Genomic DNA, 26,776 nt, shown 5'->3' with positions numbered 1-26,776 from the left:
ACAACATCTACAAAAGGACCATAGAGGGTGTCCACTAATCTCCACCTTTACAAAAAAAAAAAAAAAAATACTAAGTCAAGTCAGATGATAGACAAGTGGACAATTATTAGCATTTTAAAATATATATAAAAATATAACTGACTCCAAATTAACTCTTTTCCCAATATTAGTTAATATCTTAACATGTAGGCTGTCAATACACATACAAAAGACTGTTACATAATTTTTATTAATGTCCATTAATGTGTTTGTTTGTAATTAAGTTTACAATATACATATGTAAACTTAATTACAAACAAAATAATTGCAACTGTGATTGAAATTACTAAATAATAAAAAAATACACTTGTGCATTTAAGTGTTAAAAGCCAAACCATTAGCCTTAGGGACAATGTATGTACATACGTATGTATGTATGTACGTATGTGTGTTTATATGTATGCATGTATGAATGTCATGCTAGCATATTTGCAGCAGTGCATTCATAACTTTTCTTAGCCTGTATGGTGAAAAATGAAGTCACAACCTAAGTTTAAGTTAACCTCACAATTTAAATGAGGTCAAATTACACTGAAGCTAAATATTCATATCATGGATATTGACAATCCAACATTGCCTGTTGTATGCGATGTACTATATCAGAGCAATTCTATATTACGTTTTCGTTGAGAAGAACAATATTACCAAATTAAAAAAATCACTGATATAATGCAAAATGTTGATTTTTTAGAAAGAAGCTGGGATTGGTCAGATCATAGGGCATACTTTTGTATACTTGTAAATATTGTTTCTTTATTAGACCAATACCTCCGTATCAGAATGACTTGTAGACTGTCCTTATACTTTAACATGACAAAATGATTAAATAATCATTTTAATTTAAATATAATAGCTTGATGTGAATCGGTTAAATGTTAACATAATCCTTTAACACATAAAGCTTATTCAGTTTTGAAAAGATTTCACTGGAAAACACTCAGTGGCTATACTGCAGTCATTGGTTTTACCACTCTTCCTGAATCAATATCCAGATGAAACTGTAGCGTGTAATAACAACAACTTGATTTTCAGAGACCAGTTATTATTATCATTAATATTATTTCAGTGACTTTTCTGTACACAATGCCCTCTATGAACTTTTACAGAGCTTCATGTGCCATAGCAGATATTTTTCTGGTTGTGGCTCGCACAAAGCCATTCAAACAAGCACAGAACCGTCCAGACGCAGGGCACAACTCACTTCCACAGACACATTTTAGCTGGCACCACCTGCGCATATGTCCCACAAAATGTCCCTCAAAGGTCATCCGTGAGTGAGTGAGTGAGTGAGTGAGTGACCACAGTTTGCCATGCATAGTGGGAAAAAGAATACAGTAGACTTTTTATTATATACAACATTTTGCTGTTAACGACATCTCTCTGTATCATCTTTATGAGGCAGATTCATCTCTTTATTTATATTAAAAAATAGTTTGGATTCGGCTATATTTTGCCTGCATGATCAAATGCGGATATACATATTAAGCAGTCTAATTAGTTACGACATTTTGCGCTTGTTTTCTGTCCGGTGTTATGAAAGCATTCCATTAAGAGTGTTTCATTACTCTAAAGCAATTTTGATTTCATTCATTGCCTGACAATGAAGTAAGCACGAGCGAATCGCCTCTGCAGACTGGCCATGCGTTTGTCACTCTATCTGCTGAGAAATGACTCTCGCACTCAGTACGCCAGTGACAGTAGTTCGTGTGGGCGGCTCTTGCACCCTGCATAAAAAGGCTTGGGCTTTGAAAATAGTTTTCACATTTCACTGGAACTGCCGTTAGCACTATCCTAGCCTAACACATACAGCATTTGCTAATGCCTGTGTCTGGATACCCATTCTCACTACAGTTTTCCTGCTTGGATTCTATTGCCGAGATCGTTGGATATGTGCGCGCGGAATTATGAGAACCCATTTCCTCCAGTCAGAAGTAAGATAAAATAGGGTTTTGCACGCATTGGATTAACTCATCTCTTTCCTTATGAAGAAGGCAAAAGTAAGTCAACAAGGGGATACGTTTACTTTCAGGTGCTCACGCTCTGTTGTTGGTGTAGGCAGTTAATTGCAAGCTTTGAGAATTCTGCGCAGAATTAACGACCCTGTGAAAGAATGTCCTTGTGTTTTTTAAATAGAAAGAAGTAAATACATTTTTGTAAAACTTTAACGGCTCAGTTGCTGAAGCTGTCCTTGAGTTACCTTAACCTGAAGAAACAACTGGATATAAGATGAGTCGAGTATTCAGGGCACCATTATAACGAGGGGTTTTATATGGAAGTAGCCTAGTAGCATCTGAAAACGTACTGACAAACTAATCCTGTTAAAGGGGGTAAAATCATACGTGGCACATAATCTATGTCTTATTATTTACCAATATAGTTAGCAATTATTTGCAGTGCGTTTGTATTCTACTCAATTGTGTTTGTACACTTAATGGGTAGTAAAGCCTACATCTAAATACATTATAAACATTGTAAGGCACAATTCAACTTTAATTGTTGTCGTCCATTCTTAGCAGTTCTCCTATTTCTGACAAAGCATTGTCGAATTATTTAGATTTACAGATGGAACTGGATGTCGCAAGCAATAACATTAATCACGGCTGATGTAGCCTACACTGCCGCTGTAAGGAACGTAGACTACGGAATAGTGATCAATTTCATTGTATGAAACGAGACTGTATCGTAATTTGAATCTAGATCTTAGACTGACGTGAATTGGCTTACGATGCAGCGGATAGTAGAAACGACTGGACGAAGAAGCTTGTGATGTTTTATTTTCCTTTCTTGGCTGGACCAATTTATCGACATGGATGCAATAGTATCAATAAATGTCATGGGTAAACAGCTTTTCGGGTGTAGCTGCGAATACACTGGCATTTTTTATGTGCACTTGCAGTATGCAGGGGCTGCGTTATATCTTGTCCAAGAGCCATTTTATTCATGTACAGTAAAATGTCCAGTGTTAATCAAACTTGACCGAGTAGCCTACATATGAGTGCAATGGAGTTGAATTAACATTGGACATTTACTAGGGATGTACCTCTTCTCTTTTCGTAACACTTTCAAAGAGCAGAGGTAAGCATTCTTCCACAAAGACGAGTTATTGGACTAACCTCCGATTTATTAGAGGTTTTATGATTTACATGTATATGTTAATTTGCGCTAATCTGCGCCATTAACGGGTTTTGTTGATATGACATTTATAACAGTACAGTCGTTTTGGCTTTAACCTACTCTATATGGGTATGAGGACTGTGCGTGCGAGCGCGCGCGTTGAAGTGTAGTATGATGTCCACAGTCCATTGAAAATTCGTTTGTGTTATGCTCTATGAAAGAAAGAAAAAAAAAACTCGACAGGCCTTGGTACAAGGGGTATTTAAAACAGATGTGGTTCAAATGCTATTCATACGGTAATTTATACTCCTATGTACCTCTCTTTTTCACTGAAATAGTTTTATCTTCGTAATTCGTTTTCCTGCACGTGGCAGCTCTCTCTCTCTCGCGCGCGCCCGCGCACACACACGTGTAATAGAAAGCCAAAATAACGTTTTTATTTATTTATTAAAAAACTAAATGTAACCAACAAGTACTGTCAGCTTTATCAAATTTGTTTTTGACTATGATTTGTTGTAGGTTTCTTTGAAGAGCAGTCCGTGATGTGCTGTAGCCTAGGCTATAGGCTATGCATAATTCTGAAGTAGGCAATGCCGATTTAACAAAATGTCAAAAAGTGAATACATATGAACCAGAAATTAAAGTAATTGAATTGACATTCGTTTCTGGAGGAAGCAATGCCAGCGCTTACTAGCGAGTGTCATGTGCTGCGAAGCCGGAGATCATTTCGCTGTTAAGAAGCTGGCTGCTGAGACAACGTGCGCCCTTGTTCCTTGCAACCGTACTATTCCTGACGGTAATGTTGCTATTGATGCTTTAGTCAGCTGGACTCGGGTGCAGGAGCGCCGATAAAATCCTGACCTCAGAGGATTTCCGGGCTCTGTAAACGGGATCAGTGTAGGGGTCAGCGTACGAGAGCGTCTTCTGTGCTTGAGACCAGTGCCACCTAGACGTGCCATCACAGAATTCACAGCACGCGGAGCGTTAAATTATATATTACAAGTTAGGGCGAGACATACACAGAGATGGCCCTCAAAATGTATCCAAATAAAATAAAATATTGAAAATACAAAAATTAATTTATTGACGAGAGCTGTCGATCTTTTCATGTCAGCTCTTTTTTCTCCATACTTATTTGACAAGGTATGCTGTGTCTCACTACATCCCCTTATGTCAAGTTTTCTAAAGATTGGACATGCAGTATGCCTAGTCTACAAGCATATTTAGCATACAAGCATACATATTTAAATGAAAACTTCAATGGAACAATGTTCTGTTCAGTTGTTTTGAAAGAGAAATAATGCACATAAGGGAATATTTTCTCCATAATCATTGTCCCAGTAGATGTTAAAGCTATTTAAAGTCCCAGTTTGACATTTCGGGTTAATGCTAGTGGAACTGCTTCATGTTATAAATCTAATAATTACAAACTTTGTGTAATCTTGTCTTTTCTGAATTGACAATAGGATAAATGACATGTGAATATACAAATCAGATATCCAGACTACAAACACAAGCAAACTAAGTGAATGGTGATGGAACAAAGGCAGGAGAAAGAAAAAGGCTTTACTTAGATAAATAATTTTTTAATTGGATATTTTGAAAATACTGCAATTCCCCTTTTTGTAGTATCATCCAAATTAAACCGAAACTTTTCCAAGCTCATAAAATATAAAAGGGAAATATGCCGAAGTATTTGAAATAGATGTATTGCAAGTACATGTAATTGAAATAGTGCCCAAACCTGGATGTGCAGTCAGTACCTGGCTCTAGGTGAGATGTTGAATAATATAGGTCACTTCAAATTTTGGTCCACCTGTTTGTACATTTTTTATATTTTCTTTTAAGTCTGTGGACTATTTTAAAAAATGTATTCAAGGATGCTAGGGGTGGTCGCTATTCCCTAGTCTACTCTACCTACAGTTATAGGTAGTGTTTCAAGCATTCTTGGGGGTGCTATTTCTAAAAATCAACCTGTTGTTTTAAGCATTTACTACTACTACTACTACTACTACTACTACTGATTTATAAGGAACTATATGCTTTAACTGGACGTCAACAATCATTAATTGTCTTAGATACATTACATCTCTTTATTGTTTGCATGTAATGTGCATACAGTAGAAATGCAAGGTAGTCAAGTTTTGTGACAATATGTAACTTAAATGTATATAGCATATTCAGAACATCTTAAAATGCCTCAACGGTGTCACTGGCTCCTACCTTAAGTGTAGAAATATACGTTTGATGCAACCATGGTTTCCAGGTAGGGCACTTCTTGCTTTGATCAAGGAAGTTGCAGTGCAAAAGCAAATCACTTCTATTTAGTTTATAGTGCTGCATGAAGGTGTAAATGGTCCTGGTCTTAAGGCTAACTACTGGGCCTTAGCTGTGCTGTCTGTTTCATGCTGGCTGCTACTGAGTCATTGGAATGTTATGCTGCTGAAAAAAAGAAAAGAAAAAAAGAAAAAAAAGGTGCTGCATAACCAGGGGCCAAGCACTAAATGGCCACCAGCAGTCATACCTTTGTCATAAGTAAAACAAGTTAAACGTGTTGAATAATGTTAATTCTAATGTACATAGTTTTTTATGCAAATTAATTGTAATCTTCCACAAATCAACATTAAATAATGACTCATGAAACTGGCTATTAGCCCATTTTTTCATATTTACTGTTGATTTTAAAATGAGATAGAGCTTGGTATAAAAATGCACATATCAAACAATTTTTCTTACAATGGCTTAGGGGTTTATATGAACTTAACTGTTAAATTACAAAAAGGTAGACACCCCTGTATACCAAGTGTTTAGGGTCCTTGATGCGAAATTATTCATTCGGAGAAGAATCTCTGTAATGAATTTCACTTATTTGCATGTTGCATCTAAAAACGGAAAGCAGCCATGTTGTGCAACATAAAAAGCTCCCAAATGCCTGTATGGTTATCAGATAAGCAGGGTGTGAATTCACTAAAATGCAAATGATTTTAAATGGCAGAGCGCCAGATAATATATTGAGTGTGTCAAAAGGTGCATTATCAGCAGTGGCGCATATATGTTCAAAGTTCACTTTGCCTGTACCTTCTATGGCTGATTTATTAAGAGTTTGGTGACAGACATATTGGAATTTGTAGTACAGCTATGTGACTTATGCCCTATCCATACAGTCTAAATGTACTACGAGACATTATCATATGTAGCTCAAAACAGTACAAATTTAAGTTTCGTGACATTTTAGAACATTTTGAAGAATGATGTCTTGCATTGTAAAAAAAAATATCAACATGCTTGTTTTTCATGAATTATGTATTTATTATTCTGTTTTTTCTATTCTAATTTGTTTGATTATAGGTTTGTGATGGTTGACTTGCTTATGGACCTCAACATCTGGTTGCTCTAGGTTTTACAAAGGAGCACAGCAGCCATTGTAATCAGTTCACAACTGGAGTATCAGTGTATTCTGTATTGATACTACAGTTGTGAACTGTTAGTTTCAGGTACGATTTTACTTAATGTCTATATTTCAATATCGAAGCAGAAATACTTAAATTATTTTTACTTTTTGACATAGTACCTGTGTCCTGGGGTGGCATGGTGGTGCAGTGGGTAGCACTGCCACCTCTCAGCTAGAAGGTCCTGGCCTGGGCCTTTCTGTGTGGAGTTTGCATGTTCTCCCCCTGTCTGTGTGGGTTTCCTCCGGATTTGTATTTTCTTTATTATATTTTCTTAACTCGGAACAGTTGTGAACAGTGTAACAACAAAGCACCTTTTTTTGATAATGTTTACTGTAGTCACACTTTAGTTCTGTTTGGCCCTGAGCAGTGTATGAATCACTTGGAGAGAAGCATGAACATAATCAGAAATAACCAAACAGGACGAAATCTAATAAATAAACTGAGTCCTCTTAAAAAGGTGACCTTGGTCCATTTACATTTTTTACATTGTACATTTTAGGTGTTAAGCTGAGGCCCTTCCATAGTGACTTACAATTAGTGCACAAAGAAAAGGCCCCGGTTCATAAATCATCAGCATTCCAAGTAGCATTTAATGAAAGTACAGTGGTTGAGGTTACTCACCGTAAATCCTTTGTCACTAGAATTAACATGTGGAAGGGACGGTAGAGGGGGTTATTTTTTTGCGGGGTTAGGGAAATATAGGATAGACAGGAGATATGGAAGAGGGGTAGGGAAGTCATGGTGGAGAAGGGAGGGAGAAGTATTTCATCAATGGATGGGTCTTTAGGTTATGCCAGAAAGGTAAGAAAGGACTACCTTCTGGCATAACCTAACCTGTCCTGACTGAGGTGGGCAGATCATTTCCCAATTGGGGAGCCAGAGTTGAGGCCAGAAGCGATGAGCATGTTGTTGCAGAGGGAGGAGAGCTCAAAGCCCAGTGGCAAGAGAGCATAGAGCATGGGTTAAGGTGGGAGCCAGTGGAGGGAATCCAGGAGGGGGTGACATGGGACAATTTGGGGAGACTGAAAATCAGGCAAGCTGTGACAGTCTATGCTGAAGAGAGGGCTCAATAGACTGCAGTGTTTCCCACACACAAGCTTCATCTGGACGGGGCGCACAGGTATATTAACAGCCGCCCAAGTGTATTTGGAGAGCCATTTTAACAACAAAAGAAGTCAAGAGTTTTTCACAGTTAAAAAAAAAAAGCCAACAACATGAAATCTTGCATCTGGTTCAATCTGTCCTATTCTAATACATTACAGATTACTTGATATAAGAAAACTACCAACTGTACCTTTATGCTTCTGAAATATGTTGTAGAATGAAGTGACATTTCTTTCTCAGACAGAAGTGCATATTGAATATTTGTAAACGTTCGCTGAAATATTCAAACTTTTTTTGTGCTGGCTTATGTTTGCTCTGATCGTTCACTAATGTTAGCTAACAGGCAGAACAACATTGATTGAATTTGGTGGAGTTCAGTCAGTCACGATCAAACATTTCACACACTACACTACGTGGCATTTGTTTGACACAAATCAGGCACAACAATCTTCCAAACACAATGTTCCAAATGTTTCCCTGTGAACATTTCTAGTACCCAACAAAAATATTGGTGACAATCACCTCTCTTAACTAACTGTATTAACGATGGTTAAAATCACTACGCATCTCGAACAAATACACGTATAGGCTTTGGTTATTTTGGTTATTCCATATAGTAAAGAACTGTTTAATATAACCAATAAGCCATTTTTTGGTTTTTATTCCCCCCACACTGGAGTGCTGCAGAAGCCTGGCCTGGAGGGAGTTGCAGTACTCAAGTCAGATGACTAGAGCTTGAACCACGGACTGGGCAGCATTTGACAGGGAAATTCACTGTGCTACAAGAGTACAGTGCTTCCAGTTCTATGTACTATTATGAACAAAACTTTTTATTTTTAGTTTTTTAGTTCAGATCAGTTTATTCCTTTTGGGCTATGTTCTCCGGGCCTTGAGTAGTAATATTTGCTCAACTGCCAACAGGAAGTGTTTTTGGTTATTTTGGAAACCACAATACCAGTGTACTAACGCTGTGAGGAAGCTATTCATAAACAGCTGTCTTTGAGTAATGGATATCTCACTGCTTAGTAATATGAATTAATATGCATAGATGTAAATACATACAAACAATGCTCATTTAGTGGTATAAGCAGGTCTTAAAGTGAAATGTGACTTACTTAAAGTAATGTGTATTACTTTTTTTGTCAAATGTTTGCCTGTAGCTCAGGTACTTCTACTTGCTCTGGCATTTCCCTTGTACGTATGTTTACCATTGAATTGTTGAGAATATGGGCTGTTTCCAAAGGTTCATTGAAAAATCAGTTGCCAACCAGCTTATTGTCAGCTCAGCCTGAGCTTGATTGAGATTTCATCTTTTTAGTTTTTAAAACACTTTTGCTTTCTTTTTGTACAACTCCTTGAAGGAGGCGTAGTTAAACCAGAAATGTTTTTGTTTAAAACTTCCATTCCAAGAATAACATTCTCTTATCATTGCATTGTGCAGTGCTTTCCTGACTTTGACACTAATACAATGTCTATGTCTCCAATTGATTAATGAATTAGACGTTTTAAGGATTTCACAGGATATGATTTCTATTCATTTTGATGTGTACTTAATATATTGAAGGCAGTGTAGATATCTCCCGACAGGTTAAAGTAAAAAAAAAAAAACTCCTTACCCTGACACTTCATGGGGACTGACCCAAAAATAAGGAACACTGGAGCACACTTTTCTCAGGGCCAAAGACACTGTTTAATGAACAGGGTAAGACAAACGTTTCGACATATACGACATCTTCCTCAAAAGTAAAAACATCTTATCTCCTCACAAGTATTTCCACTGGAACTGCATGACACCATACACATGCAGAAGTGGGGATGAAATCCTCTTCTCCTGTTAGCAACAAAGTGTAATATACAGTACAGTGCAGGCCATAAATATTTGGACAGTGACACAATTTTTGTTTTGGCTCTATTCCAGCACACTGGATTTGAAATGAAATGTGTTAATTTGAGGTCATCCATATCAGGGGATCTGTTTAGGGATTATTACCCTTTTTACAGATAGTTACTCCATTTTAGGGGACCAAAAGTAATTGTAAAATGAACATAGTATAAAATAAAGTTGTCATATATAGTACTTTGTTGCAAATTCTTTGCATTTGACGACCGCCTGATGGACATCACCAGATGCTGAATATCTTCCCTGGTGATGCTCTGCCAGGCCTGTACTGCAGCCATCTTCAGTTCCTGTTTGTTTCAGAAGTTTTTGCCTTCAGTCTTGTCTTCATGCAAGGGAAATGCATATTCAGTTGAATTCAGGTCAGGTTACTGATTCGGGAAGTCAAGAACATTCCACTTTTTGTTCATGTAAAACTCATTGGTTACTTTAGCAGTATGCGTCTTTCTGCAAGGTATGATATGCTTTGGATCATGAGCAGTTCCTTTCTTTCTCAACATATTCCTCTTTTTATCACTTTGGTATAGGTTGATATTCCTCTCATCTGACCAAAATAATTTGTTACAGAACTATAGTTTTTAATGTACTTTTTGAAACTCTGTTCTGGCTGTTCTGTTGTTGAACTGAAGCTTACCGAAGGTTTGTATTTTGGGGGAATCCTCTGAGGTTATGCTGGTGTAGCCTTCTCGTTATGGTAGTCTTTGACACATTTATACCTATGTCCTGGAGAGTGTTTCTGATCTATTTGACAGTTGAAAAGGGGCTTTTCTTCACAATTTTAAGTAACCTTTAGCCATCCACTACTGTGGTCTTCAGTTGTTCAGGTTGTTTGCTATTGCTGAGCTCACAAGTGCATTTTTGGTTTTAAAAATGTACCACACAGTTGACTTTGACACACCTAATGTCTCTGATTTATTCAGATTTGTCTGCCACATGATGACCTGCTTCACTTGCATTGACACTTCTTTAGGCTTCAAATTGAGAGACAGCAGCAACAGTCTCCAAATGACTTAAGCAGGAATAATAATTATAGAGTTGCACTGCAGCATGTAATTAGCTCTACTATCTGTGGCTTATACTGGATGGTAGTATAATTTGTGTAGCTGAAATTTTAGTTCTAAATTCTGGTATAGCGCTCACATTAAATATGCTACTGTATATTGATCGAGATACAAAACATGCTAGTAGTTATTTAACTCCAAAAAAGTACAATTAAAGAGTGTGTTTGTTCCATAATTTTACAAAGACAACTGATGACAACCTACAAAAAATGCTACTAGAAATGTATTTAAATAAGTTTCATTTGACATGCTTGTCTTTGTCAGTTATTGTATTGATGTATTAAAACAGAGATCTCAGAAGCATCATAAAATGTTATCTATTGTCACAACCTACCTCATTAACATGGCTGAAATAGATCATGTCTGTTGTGATATAGCCTACTCGATAGTCCCCAGTCTTGCATGTACTGGATACCTGTAATGACCTTCTTGTTAGTTCATTGTTAATATTATTAATTGAAAACTCCCTTGCGGTGGTAATGAAACCATTTAACACCCCTCATCTGTGAGGTACGCTCCAACCAGATACATCTGTCCTGCAATCAACTTGGACTGAACCCTGACTTTGATTAAATCATCAATCAATCATTACTAACATCACTAACATTGCGGCGGAAACTGAGCATGCACCAGAGAGCCATTACACAGGAGGCCCATGATTTAAGCGAGGACCAAAGAAATAAACGCAGGGAAGGTGAATGGTGTGAATATCTGAGCGCATAAGGTGAATGGGCCAGAGGGAGTGAGCAGAGTGGCTGTAAGGGTTAGACCTCTGAAAATGATGAACATGCACTGCCAGAAGCTTGTTTACAGCAGTGCGGAGATGAATGGTCGGCCATTTATGAGCTCCCTTTACATAGAGGACTCACACTGGGCTCCATGTGGAGCTCCCATTGCTTAATTCAAACACAACTGACACTGCTATAAAAACTGTGGATTTATCTGGGATCACTGCTTGACAGCACTGATAAAGCATATGTCTATAATGATTTGCTTCCTGTGGCCTATATTCAAAAACTGGCCCAAGCAGTCAGCAGCCTGTTTGGAAAGCTCAGTTGCCATTTGACTTCACGTCCAAATAACCTGAGGAGTCAAATGGCCGCATCACTGCACTACACAAGGTTTTAATAATTTTTTATGTTGTCATGTTTTCCAGAAGATACTATAGATATAATGGTAGAGATTGTTAGTATTTTCAAACCAAACTGCCAAATATGCACAATCACTTTGGCTGTGGTTCTGTGTTCTTAATAACAACATTTTTTAATTGAATTGTCAGAGTGTGACTAACGGAGGAAAAATTCCGCTTATACAACAAAATGAGCTTATAACTACAAAGGCCATTTCAGAGGGCTGTGCAAGTCCAGAGCCACGTAGTCTGACTATTCTAACTTCAGCTCGTCTTGTATTTATTTAATCGGTGTTAGTGTGCAGAAGGAGACTCAGTTGGAATTTTAAGTGTTTGAATTTGTAGCTTTGTATCGTAGTGAGTGGCACTATATGGGGAGGGGAGTTTCCAAAGTCAGTGGCAGTGGGCCTCAAAAAATATGGTGCGGTCACAGTCATTGTGCGGGGATGGGGTGGCCTAGGGTTCTGGGGCCCAATGAGAGATCTTTTCATGGGACCCAATATCCCTGGTGATGCCCCTGCTAGTAGTCCAGACACAGTCAATGTGCTGGATAGAGGGGATATATGGATGTGTTCTGGCATGTTGTGACATTGTACACTGTGTGAGATTCCAACAACTCAGCACAGAATTATTTTAACATGCTACACAATACAATCTCACACCCAGTTTATTTGGATGTGTTACTCAGTTTAATCATATTAACAGCATAGCTGTCTAGTTACATTTTGTATGGACATTTGGTTTCGGAACAGTAATCTGACGTACGTGTATATATAGTAGGAAATTTAAGCAATTCATGTTCAGTACCTTGGAATTTACCCTGCGCTCTTTATATTTTGTTAAGTCCACCACCTTAAACATCACACCACATGCTAGAAAAATACCAAGATTTAAGTGGTTGGTTGCTGGCGTATTACCTTGTGATAATCTACATTATTGATGTAATGGCAATTATTATATATTCAGATAGTGGTCTCTGTATGGCTGCAGCCAGCTAAAAAACATGTATTAGAGGTATTATTTAGTAAAGAGGAAAATAAAAACAAATAAAATGTTAGTAAAATTTGAAAACAATTCATGACAATTTCCAAGCCAATACATGCAATCATAGAGGAATTGTTCTGAATATTCATGAAAAAAAGATTTTTCTTCAACTGCCATTTTTTTTTTTTTTGTATTGTCTAAAGGGCTAAAATATTTATATGAATGATTTTACTCAGGTGCTGGAGTAACAAAAATTTCCCTAGATGAAATTTGCAGTAGACTTCCTACTTCAGACTTCCAGAGTTAGACTGACCACTGAACCAAACTGGTATACCCTATGCAATTAGACCTTATAAAGTTTCTTATTATCTTTGATAAAAAAGAAACATACATTCAAATAAACACTACAGCTAAAAGTGCTATCAAAATTAGACAAAATTTCTTAGCACCATTGCTAAAGCTTACCGTGTGTGAAAGTCAATAGTGTTGGTTATCAAGGAGGGAAAACTCAAACACTTCACGTAAGAGTTGAAAGATGTATGAAAACAATATAAGATCATTATGATCATTCCGAGCTTTTGTTTTCAGCGAAATAGAATTTTAGTGATGTGTTACTTGGTAGCAAGGAGAGCACCACCCTTTGCTGCACCTACATTGGATCATTGGCCACGTTGTGCAGAAGGAGAAGGGCAGGAGAAGGGCAAGCTTTTCTGAATAGATGCAGAACCATGCAGTCATCTTCAGATCTTTGCTGTAGATCTTTCAGGCAATGCATTGCAACATTGTCTTGTGCTGAAGAGCTCCTTCAAAGGTAAACCTTGTGAGATAATGTATAATTGATTTTTTTAAAAATTGTTCACAAGCAGACAAAAGACTAATTTTTTGACCTCTGGAGTCTTATTCAAGTCACAGATCCCACTCTTGGGTTATGGCTTGTTTAAGCAATAACATGGTAATCAGGGAACCTATGCTATATAGTAATAAAATACGTGTATTTTAAAAAAGTTCTGTGTCCATACATAGCAAAGTTAAATTGATAGATCTATCATATCTTTGGGATCATCTATCCAGCCAAGACACTTGTTCTTAATGCAGGGAAGTGATCCAGTGTGCTCCAGTGTGGCTGTGCCCAGAAGTTCCATGGAGCCATTAGCCATTGTGTCTGGGAGGGAAGCATTCAGTCAGCAAGGCTTCCACTACCTAATCGACCATTAGCAAGTCCTCTGGTAGATAAGGCACCTGAAATACTCACGTTTATTTACATAAATAACTTCTATATATGAAACACTGTTCCCAGTAGTCCTGCCATATCCAGAGTTTTCTGTGAGACTATTACTTTTTTGTGCTAATGATCTCCTTTCTGCATTTTTACTTTCTGTGAGTATTATGTGCACACAGAAGAGCAGCTTACTTAGTGAAGCTGTTTAGGTTGTCTTTAGCTCAAGGGTACAACAATACTGTCCCACCCAATGAATAAATGGATCAACCCTCCAGCTTTATGCCATTTTGCTAGTCTTAGCAGATATGGTAGACTGTAATTTACTGCTGAAAATCCAATTTGTAGTTTATGACCAGGCACTGGTGCTTGGGTTGCCTTAATGTTAAACGATAAAAGTTTAGCTTTCACTGTTCAGAGTGTTGATCTCCTGCCAGACGACCACCAGACCTGAAGTCTGATTCCTTTCAGCCAGGCAGTTTAGCCTTTTGCCACCTTGTTGTTGCAGTAGATCGCTTCAAACTATGCTTCCCATTCGCCCTTCCCTTGTGTGAACCTCTGGAATGTTTTGCTGACCTTAAAAAAATTCCCCCCTTCCTCTTTTTTTTCTCAGTGGTATTTTAGATATGCTTCTGTCGAATCCTGGCTCATAAATTAGGCTATTTGTAGTTAATCTGCAGTAAAAGGTGGTGTTGACAATTTATTGAATGAAAGGAAACCAAGGAGACTGACGCTTTTTTGATAAAAGCTCTTTCATCAGAGTGATTATTTACAGTTAATATAATTTGATAACAGGAGTTTACAGTGTTATGTTGCTGTTTATGAATATTCATGAAAAGGTCTACCCAAGGACAGAGCATCCATTGGCATTGTCCCCGAGGGTGCCCCTTGATGAATAATGAAGATGCATAGGTTTGGAATGCTTTGACTTAGAGAGACAGCTTTTTGCAGGAAAATGATGGAATGTGGAGTGCTATTTAATAATCAGGTGGTCTTTAGTTTAATTACAGATACCACACCTGTAAGAACAATGCTTCCGTGGGTTAGTCAGAACAAGAAAGATCCCACATTTCCACTTTGTAACTCATTTCCCGAGGCTATAACAACAACATGGAACTGCAGGTTAATAAGAAGACCCACATGCTTGTTTCCCTTTAATATTGTAACACAATATTGTTACATATAGCATATCATCTTCATGCAAGAAAGCAATGCTAAAATGAGTTTTGTCATGTGATGAAACATGGAAAATAACAGATAAATTAAATAAAATTACATGTAATATCAGTATAATCAGGGACATACATGTATGGCAATAGATTCACACACAAAATAATCTTTAAATGGCATGTGCTTGATTTTGTGGTACTAGGAAATGGATTCCAGTGAATGACGGGAACATCAACAGCTTCTTTTCATTTCACTTCCTGACTTTATGACTCCCATTGCCTTGTAATTCAATGTAATTTAATCATTCATTAGTTATCCTGTGTTACTCCCTTTTATCAATGTAAAATAATTCCTTGTGTTTTCTTTCTTCTTCTGTAGAAAGTGCAACATCAAACATTTTTCACACCTATTTAATGCTTGATGTTAATGTTCCAGATGAATAGGATCTGACTACCAGGCTGAATGGAATTGTGGAGGGGCAACATGTGATACTTAGTATTACTGTGCTTCCTAGTGTTTGGAGTGATGTTTGTGAGGATGACCTGAAGGAGCTGTGGGTTCTCTGTGACCAAAACTATAAGCATGTGCTTTATCAGTTTCATATCCACAAAAATGTCATTGAAAAAAATATTTTCTTTCCAGCAAATATATTTTTTGAGATAAAAGTTAAGCTTTGAAGAAAGACACTGACTGGGCTTTCTGAAAATGGGCTGTGTTATAAAGGAGTTTTTATATCTATGTGGTGTAAATGCATTCTGATTATCCCTGAATGTAAAATATTTTTTCCACTGTGTAGTCATTATTTAAGGTGTAAGATCACAAATATGCGGTTGGAATGTTCTTAGTTGAACATTCTAATGCTGGTGTAATATTCACTGCTGGTAATTGAAAGCAATTGAGTTCTAGAACACTGAATTAGGATAATAAATTAAAAAAAACATTCCAAAAAACCTACTCTTCAAAGAGTTAAACTACCACACTAATTACCACACTAATTAAGCTACCGTTAATCACACCAATCATATTAATGGATTTGTTTCCCTTTGGGTATTTTAAATAACTTAAATATCACATCATTTCTGTGATAGTAGTCAGGCTGGGGAGGATCCTGTCTCAGAGAACAGTGGCTGCAGAGCATACTTTGAGGAAATAAGTTTAATCATCACTACGATCACTGATTTGTGGTCTGGTGAAGTACAAAAATATGTGGACTGGTGTGGCTAGCATGGCTCTTGGTATACTCTAGATGGGTACTCTTTTTCGATAAAATATTTCTGCCTCTAGTAAAGGAAATTTAGCTTAGCCCTTTTCTGACGTCCTTTTTGTACTTTGGCCTCCACCCTCCCTCCCCTAACCAGACAACCCTGTGATTTATAGAGGGCTGCATGCTCGCATGGATCTGTTGCAGGAGTAAGGCATAAATCAATCTTTCTGGGTACAAGGAAACCCAACGTGTGTTTACTTTAGCAATGTCATCTTGGTGCCCTTTCTTAGCTGCAACGTTACGCATTTTGTTTTAGTATCAGTTCCTGCGGCTCTCCTTTCGTGAGTTTGCTTGATTATGTAACACGACACTGCTCGCTTTTATTGTGTTTTTGAATCACTTCGCAGAAGACAATGCTCCTCAAAGTAATCTGCCAGGATAGTAGTGTTTGATTTGGCTGTATTCGCATTGTTCATACTGATCAGTGTTAGAATGGAGATAGACAGCATGGATAAAGCGTGCAATTATGAAAGATGCCATGGGTCTGGCTCATGTTACCATTCTGACATTGAATTGTCATGTTGCAATGTACTGTGTGAGGAAGGTTCATTCCTTCTGCTCAAGAGAATTCTAACAGCATTTTATATCAGCCATATAATTGAACTAGATTTGGGATTGTTTGCAAACATCCTTAGGCCACATGAACACTGAGGTCACCATATAATCCTCTTTACAATTTACAATTCCTAAATATTCATGCCTTTTAGTTTTCCCTTCCCTGTAGTTTTTTTTCAATCATTTTCTATTCTCTGGGCTCAGTGCTCACCTGCAAATATCTCAGTTTGACTCCCTGAATAAATAAAGAATAAATAAAAATATACATTAACACACATGCATGAGCACACACAGAAGCATAATCAAAGTATATGTATTCTGTTCTGTTGGACAATCTGATCAGATTGTGATACTGAGCATGTGTCTGTATACAGAGACAGTCATTGTAAATGAGTATTCTAAAAACATGACATGACTTAAACTCCCAGCCTGACAGCTTGTGTTCTTTGAGGCATAAACACTCCACTGTGACACTACGACCCTTTCCGATTATTAGCTATCACACAGTAACAGTCACAAGTCACTCATTTAAGGTGTTCAGAAAAGCAAGCACAGAAATGAAAAGTTTAATTCAGGTCATCTGCCCTTTCATTTGTTCATTTCAAGACTGTTGTCCCACCCCTTTCTCATCACAAGATCTTTTTCAGCACATAATGCATGACGTCTGAAATGAATTGCGTAATTATATGCATGACAGAGTTTGAAGGATAAAGAGAGAAAGTATTGTTTTGACTTAATGTCAGGTGTGGTGCTAATGAACAGCACATGATTCTGGAAGTCACAAAGACAGAAAAAGCGTATTCAAAATTTTGGAAATCATAAAAAAATTCCAGAGAATCCATTGCAGGAAAGCACAGGGTGATCAGCCCAAATGTCACCCTTTTTCATCAAGAGATAAATGGAACACCTCTGATTTAGAAAGCATTAGCAATCAGTCCTAGAAAGAATCAGTCATAGAACGATGCCTGTGCTGTGTCTGCTGTTTCAGTTGACATTTTAAAGTAAGTGAGAATACATAAGAACCATGCCTGCTTTTGGGAAACATATTTTATGTGATGCAATGTGTTTTTCTTGTTTTACTGTATTAGAATTTTTTCTTAGAAATGTGTCCAGGTAAAGTTTATGTTGTAAATGTTGTGTTTTTGTTGTAAAGTTTAAAGCATTGTCTTTGTCTAATGGTTTTTTGTTTTGTTTTGTTTTTACTGTTTTTCAGATTTGGATAAGCGCTTGTGTCTATCTATTATTTTCTGCCATTTTTGTTGCATGTTCAAGTGGAATTGGAAATCCTATAACAAATGATGTCGAAGTGGTGATATTTTTGGTAAGATCACTTTTTTTGTTAAACTTTCACTTTCAGTTATAAAATAATCTTATTCAAGGTAGACATAAAGCCATGATTCATTTATTGCAATCCTGACCGAAGGCCAGAAGGTTCTATGCAGTGTATCATCAAGAACAACACAAACAAGCACGCCTGTACTTTATACAGCTGTGATTTGTGTCATTGAAAGTACATGCACAGGGGCAAACCTCAGTAGTGTGTACTGATGTACTGATAAGCATCACCCCTCTGCTGAGCTAATCCTCCACTTATGAGTAAATGCTTAGCGCTTGAAAGCTGACAGCTGTCAGCAGAATGTTTAACACTGACATTTCAGCTACACCTTACATGTCTATTAACTGTGGTGAAGACTAACTATAAACTGTAGGGATAATTTATATTTTCATTTATGTTTACAGAAGCAGAATATACCAAAAGATTACAAGATTCCTATACGTTATATTCCCAAAAAGGAGGTAAGTTATATAAATATGGGTGAGAAAAATGAACCTGGGGTTGGAAGGTTATGAGAGAGAAAGTGAATGAAAAAGTCAAAGTCCTTTAACTTTTTGGTGTGGAATCTTGGCTGATGTTACTCTTTCACTCTCTTTCATTTCAGGGTGGCCATTGTTGGGTCGAGCTAAATGTATATCACTTGGAGGAAAGCTTAAAAGAACTGGCGCAAAAGTTTGGAAACATTTCTACCAACAGAAATAATATTACAATCTTCGTTCAAATGCTGCAAGATGTGCGTTACCGCATTGGCAGTGCCCTGGTAAGATAATTTTGTTACTTAAGTAACTGAGGAACATAATATGTTCATATAATATGCATATGCATAATTATGAGGTGTGTGTGTGTGTGTGTGTTTGATGTTGTGATGTAACTTTGGTTAAAATGAAACACTCATATCCCTTTTGTTTGTATTATCAGGAGTGGACAATGCAAGAATTTGAATGCCATTACAGAGAGGAGAAATGGCAGACAGAACGTTATTTTCAATATGTGGAGGACTTTTTAATTGCTGCCCGTCGTAGAACTGGAAAAGAAGACTGTGAATCTCCTCCTTGTCCAACGACAATAGGTCCAACAACAACTCTGCCCAGCACAACAGGTAAGCACTACCCCCCCCCCCCCCACCCCCCACACACACCTCCACCATACTGGCACTTTTCATATTACCTGGATTACTGTTTTTCTCTGATGGAAAGAAGCTAGTGCAGGATGAATGCACTGTGCAGCATCTTGAAAAATTTCACAACAGTGTATTTTCCTCACCTTTTTAGGTATAGGTCCCCTCTCCTCCAGCACAGCAGTGACAGACAACTGCACTACAGGGACAGGTTGCAGGACACGTATGTGCATACATTTATATCCAAACCACAAAATTGTCTACATTTAATGAATAAATCAAAAACATTTAAATACATTGATCTGTATTTAATAAAACATAAGAAAATATGCAAGTTATACAGTCATTTGTAGGGGTTCATGTAAGAAAGCTAGGTGGAATTTTCCAGGTTATTTACATCAACGGCTTAAGTCGTTTTTGAGGTTTTTGTTTTTGAGTGATAGCACCACACAGGCCAAGTGACAAGAATGCTGGCGAAAGTATTTTTTTTTAACTCATTGACTATATACTCTTAAAGATAGGCACATAATAGGTTAGTAAGATATAAACATATAATAAGAGTTTTTTTTTTTTTTTTTTTTGCTGTGTGAATTTGGTGTAATTCATGTTGAAACCTGTTTTGTCTGTGCACAGTACCTACATCTGAGCACCAATCACAGGGGGTAGAGAAGAGCCTTGCATCATTGCTGCTGATTCCACTGGTTGCCATTGTGTTTCTGCTAGTGTGGAAGGTAAAATATTTGGTTTCAATTGGAACTTGCACTTTTAAAAATTAAAATATAATCTGGGTCTGGGTGAATTCCATTCAAATTCAGTCAGTTCTGGAAGAGAATTGAAATTGGACCAACCCTGACCCCAATGTACTTACTGTATAGGCCCCTGCCATTGTTACACCATCCTCTGACAATTTTGCAAACAACACACAACACACAACACACTCATCTTCCCACATGTGTTTCTTTGTGTCATTCAGTACTCCCTTAGCTATGAGTTACATGGCCTTTGTACTGCACTTCATGTGTAGCTGGTGCACATAAACTGCATATGCCTGTTTGACCAGAGGAGGCACTCCTATATGATGAGGTGGGACATCGGGAGTCCCAACCTATCTGGGCAGAGCAATGGCCAATTGTGACTACACCAAGGAAGTGTTACCAGGCTTGTGCTTTAAGCTTTGAATTGTGGGGAGGCTGGAGTTAGTACCTCATGAGGTGATTTCAGGTGAAGCAGGTTTTTTTGTTTGTTTGTTTTGTCCAACAGGTTAGAGCCAGGAGGAGAGGTGACAGCTCGGAGCATAGGTCTGAAAACGGAAATATATTCACCAGAGAGGAAGGGAACATGCTCCCTTTAGACCCGGAAGCACCCAAAGAAAAGTAAGTACTGTTCATCTTATCAGCCGTGCTCACTTCTTGAGCTACTCTGCTCATTTAAGAAAGTGTAACCTTGTTTGTCCAAAAATAGAATTCTCAGAAACAGCAAAAAAAAAGTTTTAGTTTATTTTTTCATTTACCAGCGTAGTGTTATGATTTAGTCATGCAGTTTAGAGTTCAGAATCAAATTGTCCATTTAGAAACATTGACAATACTTGACAAGGCCTGGATGAGCGTTTCCAATGTATGTTAAAACAATAAGAATAATAGAAGTTTTTTTAAATTGATAAAATTAAGTTTATATTTCTATTTTGTCACAAGTGTTTGTAGACTGAAACGATGCCCCTCTCCCTATGAAATCAGTTCTGACAATATTGGAATTGTTTTAGACATTGTTGCATTATGCAACATAATGCTTTATCATTGTTTTTTGGTTTGGTAAATTAATTGATTGATTTTCCTGATACAACAGGAACAGACTGAACACCATGGAAATAGTGTAATTCCACTACACATTGTGAAATTTGGGTAAGGATATCATTATTATTATCATTGTTGTTGTTGTTGTTATTATTATTATATATTTGTGTGTGTCTGTGTGTGTGTATTGTTAACGCCTATAACAAACAATGCATAGTTTCTCTTGTCATACTGTGACTGAAACTGCTGGGTTCAAAAAGCTCCAGGAAGCCAATGGCACTGCGTCATAAAACCAAGTTTTCATAAGAAGGGACTTTGCTATCTGAATAGCCCTTTGATATTTGAGGACCCCAAATAACAAAGAAACAAGCAATAATATAACTAGTGTGTTAACAGACTTTGGGGAACTGACTTTAAAACAAGCCTGTTTGTGATGGTACACCATCCACTTCTCAAGGAGAATAGAAGGTCTAACAATATTAAACTATATTCATGATGTACATGCAATTAAAACTTCCCCCCACCATACCCTTGTGTTCTCCAGGTGATTCTACAGAAGATAATCTTCGAACAACAAAAAATACTTCCTGCTGTACTATGAAGTGAAGGACTTTTGGCCTCTCATCATAACTAACCCACCAACCCAGACCTGGACCCCTGCGTCTGGGCAGCTGAATGCCGTCTCCTTTGCACCCGAGAGATTTTCAGTACAACGAGGCCAATGTTATCAGAGCAGAAATGTTGCCAACACTGCCAAAAGTGGCTTGGATCTTGTTCCCTTCAGCATTGGCAAGAGACAGCTGGTGCTGTAAAGTTTTGACATGAGGCCTGGTAGACCCATCAAGGGGCTGCTGAGACTTTTCCAGCCAGGAGACGGGGGGCAGTTTTTCACCTAGTGAGGTGACTGCTTCCAGGCTTTGAGGAAGTACAATGCAGATACATACAGAATACTATAAAAATTCACTGCTTACTTGTGGTTCAGCAGACACTCTGAAAGGTCTGGAGGAACTGTTTGTGAATTATAGCAACCTTCAAAAGCTGCAAGCTGGATTGTGACCCAGTGTTTTTTGCACGTGAGGATTTCTACGTGGTGAAGGGTCTCATAGCTTTGAGAAAACTATGAAAACAGAATGGACACAGAAGAGACAATATAGACAGCTTTTTAAATAAGACATATATTTGTTAATGACTACCTCCAGTGCCCCTTGTCGTTGTCCTGATTTCTAACCATCTAAAAAATAATCACGAGTGCTTCCTTGATCTTGATTTCCTTGGACTATCTCAGGCTATGAATGTTGAAAATAGCCTCTGAGACAAGTACTCCTAAAGCTGTGTACACTGATATGACTCCTGCAATATATGGGATTGGAATATTCCACATGGGGTTTTTGCCTTTTGTTACATCAGCAGTGTGAATTATTTATTGAGCTGTAACAGTACTATTCTCTGTAGGCTGGGGTGCTCTCAGAAATGTGACACAAATGGGACAAAATGCACTGCTTTCCTGACCATCATAAAAGAGATTTTATTCCACCACAGTTCTTCATATAATAATCAAGCTTGTTCCATCTTACCTCAGTTGAGCAGATTTTAAACAGTTTCTGGTGCACATCAATTACTTAAATGAGGCTTTCTGATCCTGGCTTTCAAAAATTACGTAAATCTGCATAAATCACCTTACAATTATGCTCATTATTGGGGGAAATTTCTCTGCACCAAGGATTTATCTAAATATAAATGAAATACATATGAGTTATTAACACAAATGCAAGTTGTAGCCCTTTACACCTACCTTTAGCGCCCATCATACAGATTCTAGTGCATAGATAACAACAGTATAGTTTTGATAACGATCAACATTTTCAAATGATTAAAACATTGTAGCACTTGTTTTTACTGAAACGATATCATGGCAATATTGGTATCACAGTTTTATTGTTCAACTGTGAGTTGTGTAAAAGCAAAGTGATTATTTTACGAGAAAACCTCCAGAAGCACCTCATTTGTGGTTCTCTGTCTTCTTGTAAATCAATCACCATAATCACCATGTATCACCATAACACACAAAAATATGAGCACTGGATTTTCAGGACACAACACAGTGTGTAAAGTCTTTCATTCTCAAAAAATCTCATCTAATAAATGTCCTTAATATATATGAAATGGCAGAAGTTTTGTGTTATGTAAGTCAGCAGTTTTTAAAACATGAAAATTGCATACCTTTTTGGTAGAGCCCATGGACGTTTGGTGGCCATGTAATTGTAAATATACTTTTTTGTATATTCATTTTTTTTAAAATCTCATTTTAAATATCTTCAGTATTTAGTCATTTAATAAAGGACTTCAGTTACAGAGTGTCATTTTCTTGCTCTGTTTCTACATAACGAAATGGAATTTCAGAGACTTTCACATTTTATTTTGAATAGCTATTATCTATTTTAATTTTAGCGGTCCCATGGGGTGATATACATAATTAGCCACATAATTATATACACAGGGAGGGTTTCGGTCAGGGATCCCTACTTCATAACTCAGTTATAATTCTCTGGTCCATTTGGCACCTACAATCTGCCTGCACTAGGTGCACCAGTTGCACAATCCCCCAGCACAATTACTGTGTTAATAAGCGATGGAGTGAATAGATTGAAAACAAGACGTGGCTGATTGCTGAGTACGTGCACTCCCCCATTGACAAAGGATGTCTTGAAGACCGGATGGGCCTACACATTGTGCAGAAAATGTGTTCATCAAAATGTTTGCTTAATAATAGCATACAGATTTAAAAAGCACACAATTGAGGTAGGGCATTGTGATGTCAGGTAGTGCTTGAATTATTTTTGTTTAAGTAAGAAAAGTTAGAAAAATTTCTAAAGAGCATTTATTGAATGAGGAACGTTGCTCTGAGTATGTGCTCTCTTCTATTAATTATACAATGTGATCTGAAAGCAATTTGAGTATATATACAGTGAGCTCCATAATGTTGGGGACAAAAAAATATTTTTCCTTAATTTGGCTCTGTCCTTCACAGTTTTTGATTGGTAATTAAACTATTTACATATGGTCAAAGTACAGATGCTTATACTGTATGCTTTATATAAGGGATTTTGCAAACCATTAATCTGTGAAACATGGTGGTGGGGGTGTTATGGTTTGGCCATGTATGGTTGTCCCAGGTATTGGCTCACTTGTCTTCATTGACGATTGAACTGCTAATAGCAGTAGCAGAATGAATTCTGAAGTGTACAGAAGCATCTTGTTTGCTCAAGTTCAATAAAATGCCTCCAAACCCATTGGACAGCACTTCAACCTACAGCAAGATAATAATCCCAAACATACTGCTAAAGCAACAAAGAGGTTTTTCAAAGTCAAAAACGGGAAAAATTTTGACTGGCCAAATCATTCACCCGATCTGAATCCAACTGAATGTGCGTTTCATATGCTGAAGAGAAAACTTAAAGCAACTAGCCCCTGAAACAAGCAAGAGCTGAAGATGGCTGCAGTCCAGGCCTGGCAGAGCATCACCAGAGAAGATACCCAGCACCTGGCAATTTCTAAGGGATACAGACTTCAAGCAGTCATTGCATGCAAAATAAATGTGACTAAACTGTCTACTTTCATTTACATTACATTAATATGTCTCCAACATTATGGTGCCCTGAAATTGGAGGGGCTATGAATAAAACGTGCTGTAATTTATACATGGTGAAACCAAAATGCATAAAACACATGCCAGATGCTTTGTTCCATTCTTTGGCTTGTCTTTCCTGACCAGCAGAGAAAGAGGTACAGTATGCGTGATGAAATCACTACTAAAAGCAATATCCTCAATACTATTTCAACATTATTTTCAGACATTGTTAAAAGTGTTTACTGCCCATTATTCCATAAAATTCACATTGTTGCCTACGGGTATATACTTGCCTTCATGAAAAAACATGGGTGGCATTTACAAAGATGCAGTTCTGGCTGTCTGTGGACAACAGAGACACAAAACTTGCTAGGGCTTGTTTTTACTACATTGCTCTGAAACAGCGACATATTATATTGTATTTTCAGGCAATGCAGTTATTTAAGATTTAAGTGCTACTAATAGTGCTTTTTTTAAAATACTGAATGTATTCAGATTGGAAAGTTATTAATACTTTCATTGATACATAAAACAATGAATGTGAGATTAAAGTGCAGACCGTCAGCTGTAACTTGAGGCTATTTACATCCACATCGGCTGATCCCTGTAGGAATTATAGCCCTTCTTATGTACAGTTCCCCAAATTAAAGCTGGCAGTCAGCACTTTAACCTTATATTCACTGTCTCATTTAAAATCCTGGAGTATGAGCCAAAACCACAAAAATTGAGTTGCTTATGGCCTTTCACCATGTAACAAAAAATGCAACCTAGAGACAAACACTGGTTGGTTTTTATCAGCAGAGGTCATAATATGTAGTTAAGGAAGCCCTTTCCCTCCTACCCCATAGTGGCAAGGGTGCTGGGGACAACAGAATGTGAATAAAGCAAATATCTGTTACATTTACTGGGACACAAACACGCCATAAATTCAAGTTTAGCACCTAAAACAGACTCCTTTCTGCTCAACAATGCCACTGGTTACTTTATCAATGCTCAGGGCAATAAATGGAGCCTCCTCATCCCCCAATCACTAATTTTACACAAACCTATAACATGGTTCTTGTTTATTTTTGCATTAAAAAAATCATATACCCTATCAGTTTTAAGAGCTGCACCTCAGGTCACAGAATAAATCATTCAGAAAAAAGTTTTAAATGTCACTTTCGGTATATCCAATGATTGTGTCTTTATAGCTCTTTGGTCAATGTAAATGTTTCTGTAATCCAAAATGCCTCAACTCAATCCAACAAGCATCCACTAAGAACATGACTTGCTTATCTGACCATCCAATGCTCTGTTTAGTACAGTAGTATTTTGTTCAGCAGGCATTTGGTTATCTATATAGCTATTGGTTTACTTTCAATCAAGTTACAAAACAAATTAAACGTGACTATATCAAGACTGTAACCCTCTGGACAACCTCAGCCAATGAATGGGCATTAATCATATTATCCAAGTCATGGCAGCACTGCAGCACAAATAGGTTTGTTGCAGGTTTAAGCAACAGAACAAGAGATATGATTAGCCTGCTGAGCTACAGACTAAAGGGCCTCAGCATTATATTTATTCTCTGAGTATAACTGAAACAGATGGTTTGGCTCTGGATGGCCGCATGCTCACCCCTACTTCACAATGCTTGGGGTCTAAAACAATTTGTCTCAATAAGTTCAAAGTTGTTCCACAGGAACATGTCATCACACACAAAATAATGGATTGGCTCCAAATGTCATAAAATGTCAAATTTGGCTTGACCATGCATTTTTTATTACATATCATCAGAAAAAGGGGAGCATCAGTTTTGCATAAAAATCAATTGGTGAAATGTATGCTGTGATTATACTGTACACCATTGCACAACGGAAAAGATCCAAACAAACATTTTAATTATTTGCAATAATCATGGAAATCATGCAATGGGGT

At 37.4% G+C, this 26,776-nt stretch overlaps 1 protein-coding gene across 2 annotated transcripts; it reads left to right on the top strand.

The window, feature by feature from the left end:
• Nucleotides 1–1,782: 1,782 nt before the first annotated feature.
• On the top strand, nucleotides 1,783–23,580 carry kitlga (kit ligand a). 2 transcript variants are annotated; one of them, XM_035424328.1, is made up of 10 exons: nucleotides 1,792–2,036; nucleotides 18,199–18,306; nucleotides 18,726–18,782; nucleotides 18,926–19,081; nucleotides 19,240–19,420; nucleotides 19,593–19,661; nucleotides 20,072–20,169; nucleotides 20,699–20,811; nucleotides 21,281–21,336; nucleotides 21,773–23,580. In XM_035424328.1, exons 1-9 carry the CDS (start codon nucleotides 2,022–2,024, stop codon nucleotides 21,309–21,311), a joined length of 828 nt encoding a protein of 275 aa, XP_035280219.1. In that variant the 5' UTR covers nucleotides 1,792–2,021; the 3' UTR covers nucleotides 21,312–21,336; nucleotides 21,773–23,580. The 2 variants fall into 2 exon arrangements, with proteins under 2 accessions (XP_035280220.1, XP_035280219.1); XM_035424329.1 differs by lacking the exon at nucleotides 19,593–19,661 and having other exon boundaries at nucleotides 1,783–2,036.
• The last annotated feature ends 3,196 nt before the right edge of the window (nucleotides 23,581–26,776 follow it).

The sequence above is a fragment of the Anguilla anguilla genome, chromosome 7 (assembly GCF_013347855.1).
Source record: "Anguilla anguilla isolate fAngAng1 chromosome 7, fAngAng1.pri, whole genome shotgun sequence".
NCBI classification, from domain to species: Eukaryota; Metazoa; Chordata; class Actinopteri; order Anguilliformes; family Anguillidae; genus Anguilla; species Anguilla anguilla.
Note: the sequence above shows the minus strand (reverse complement) of the source record. Positions and strands in the feature narration are given on the sequence as shown.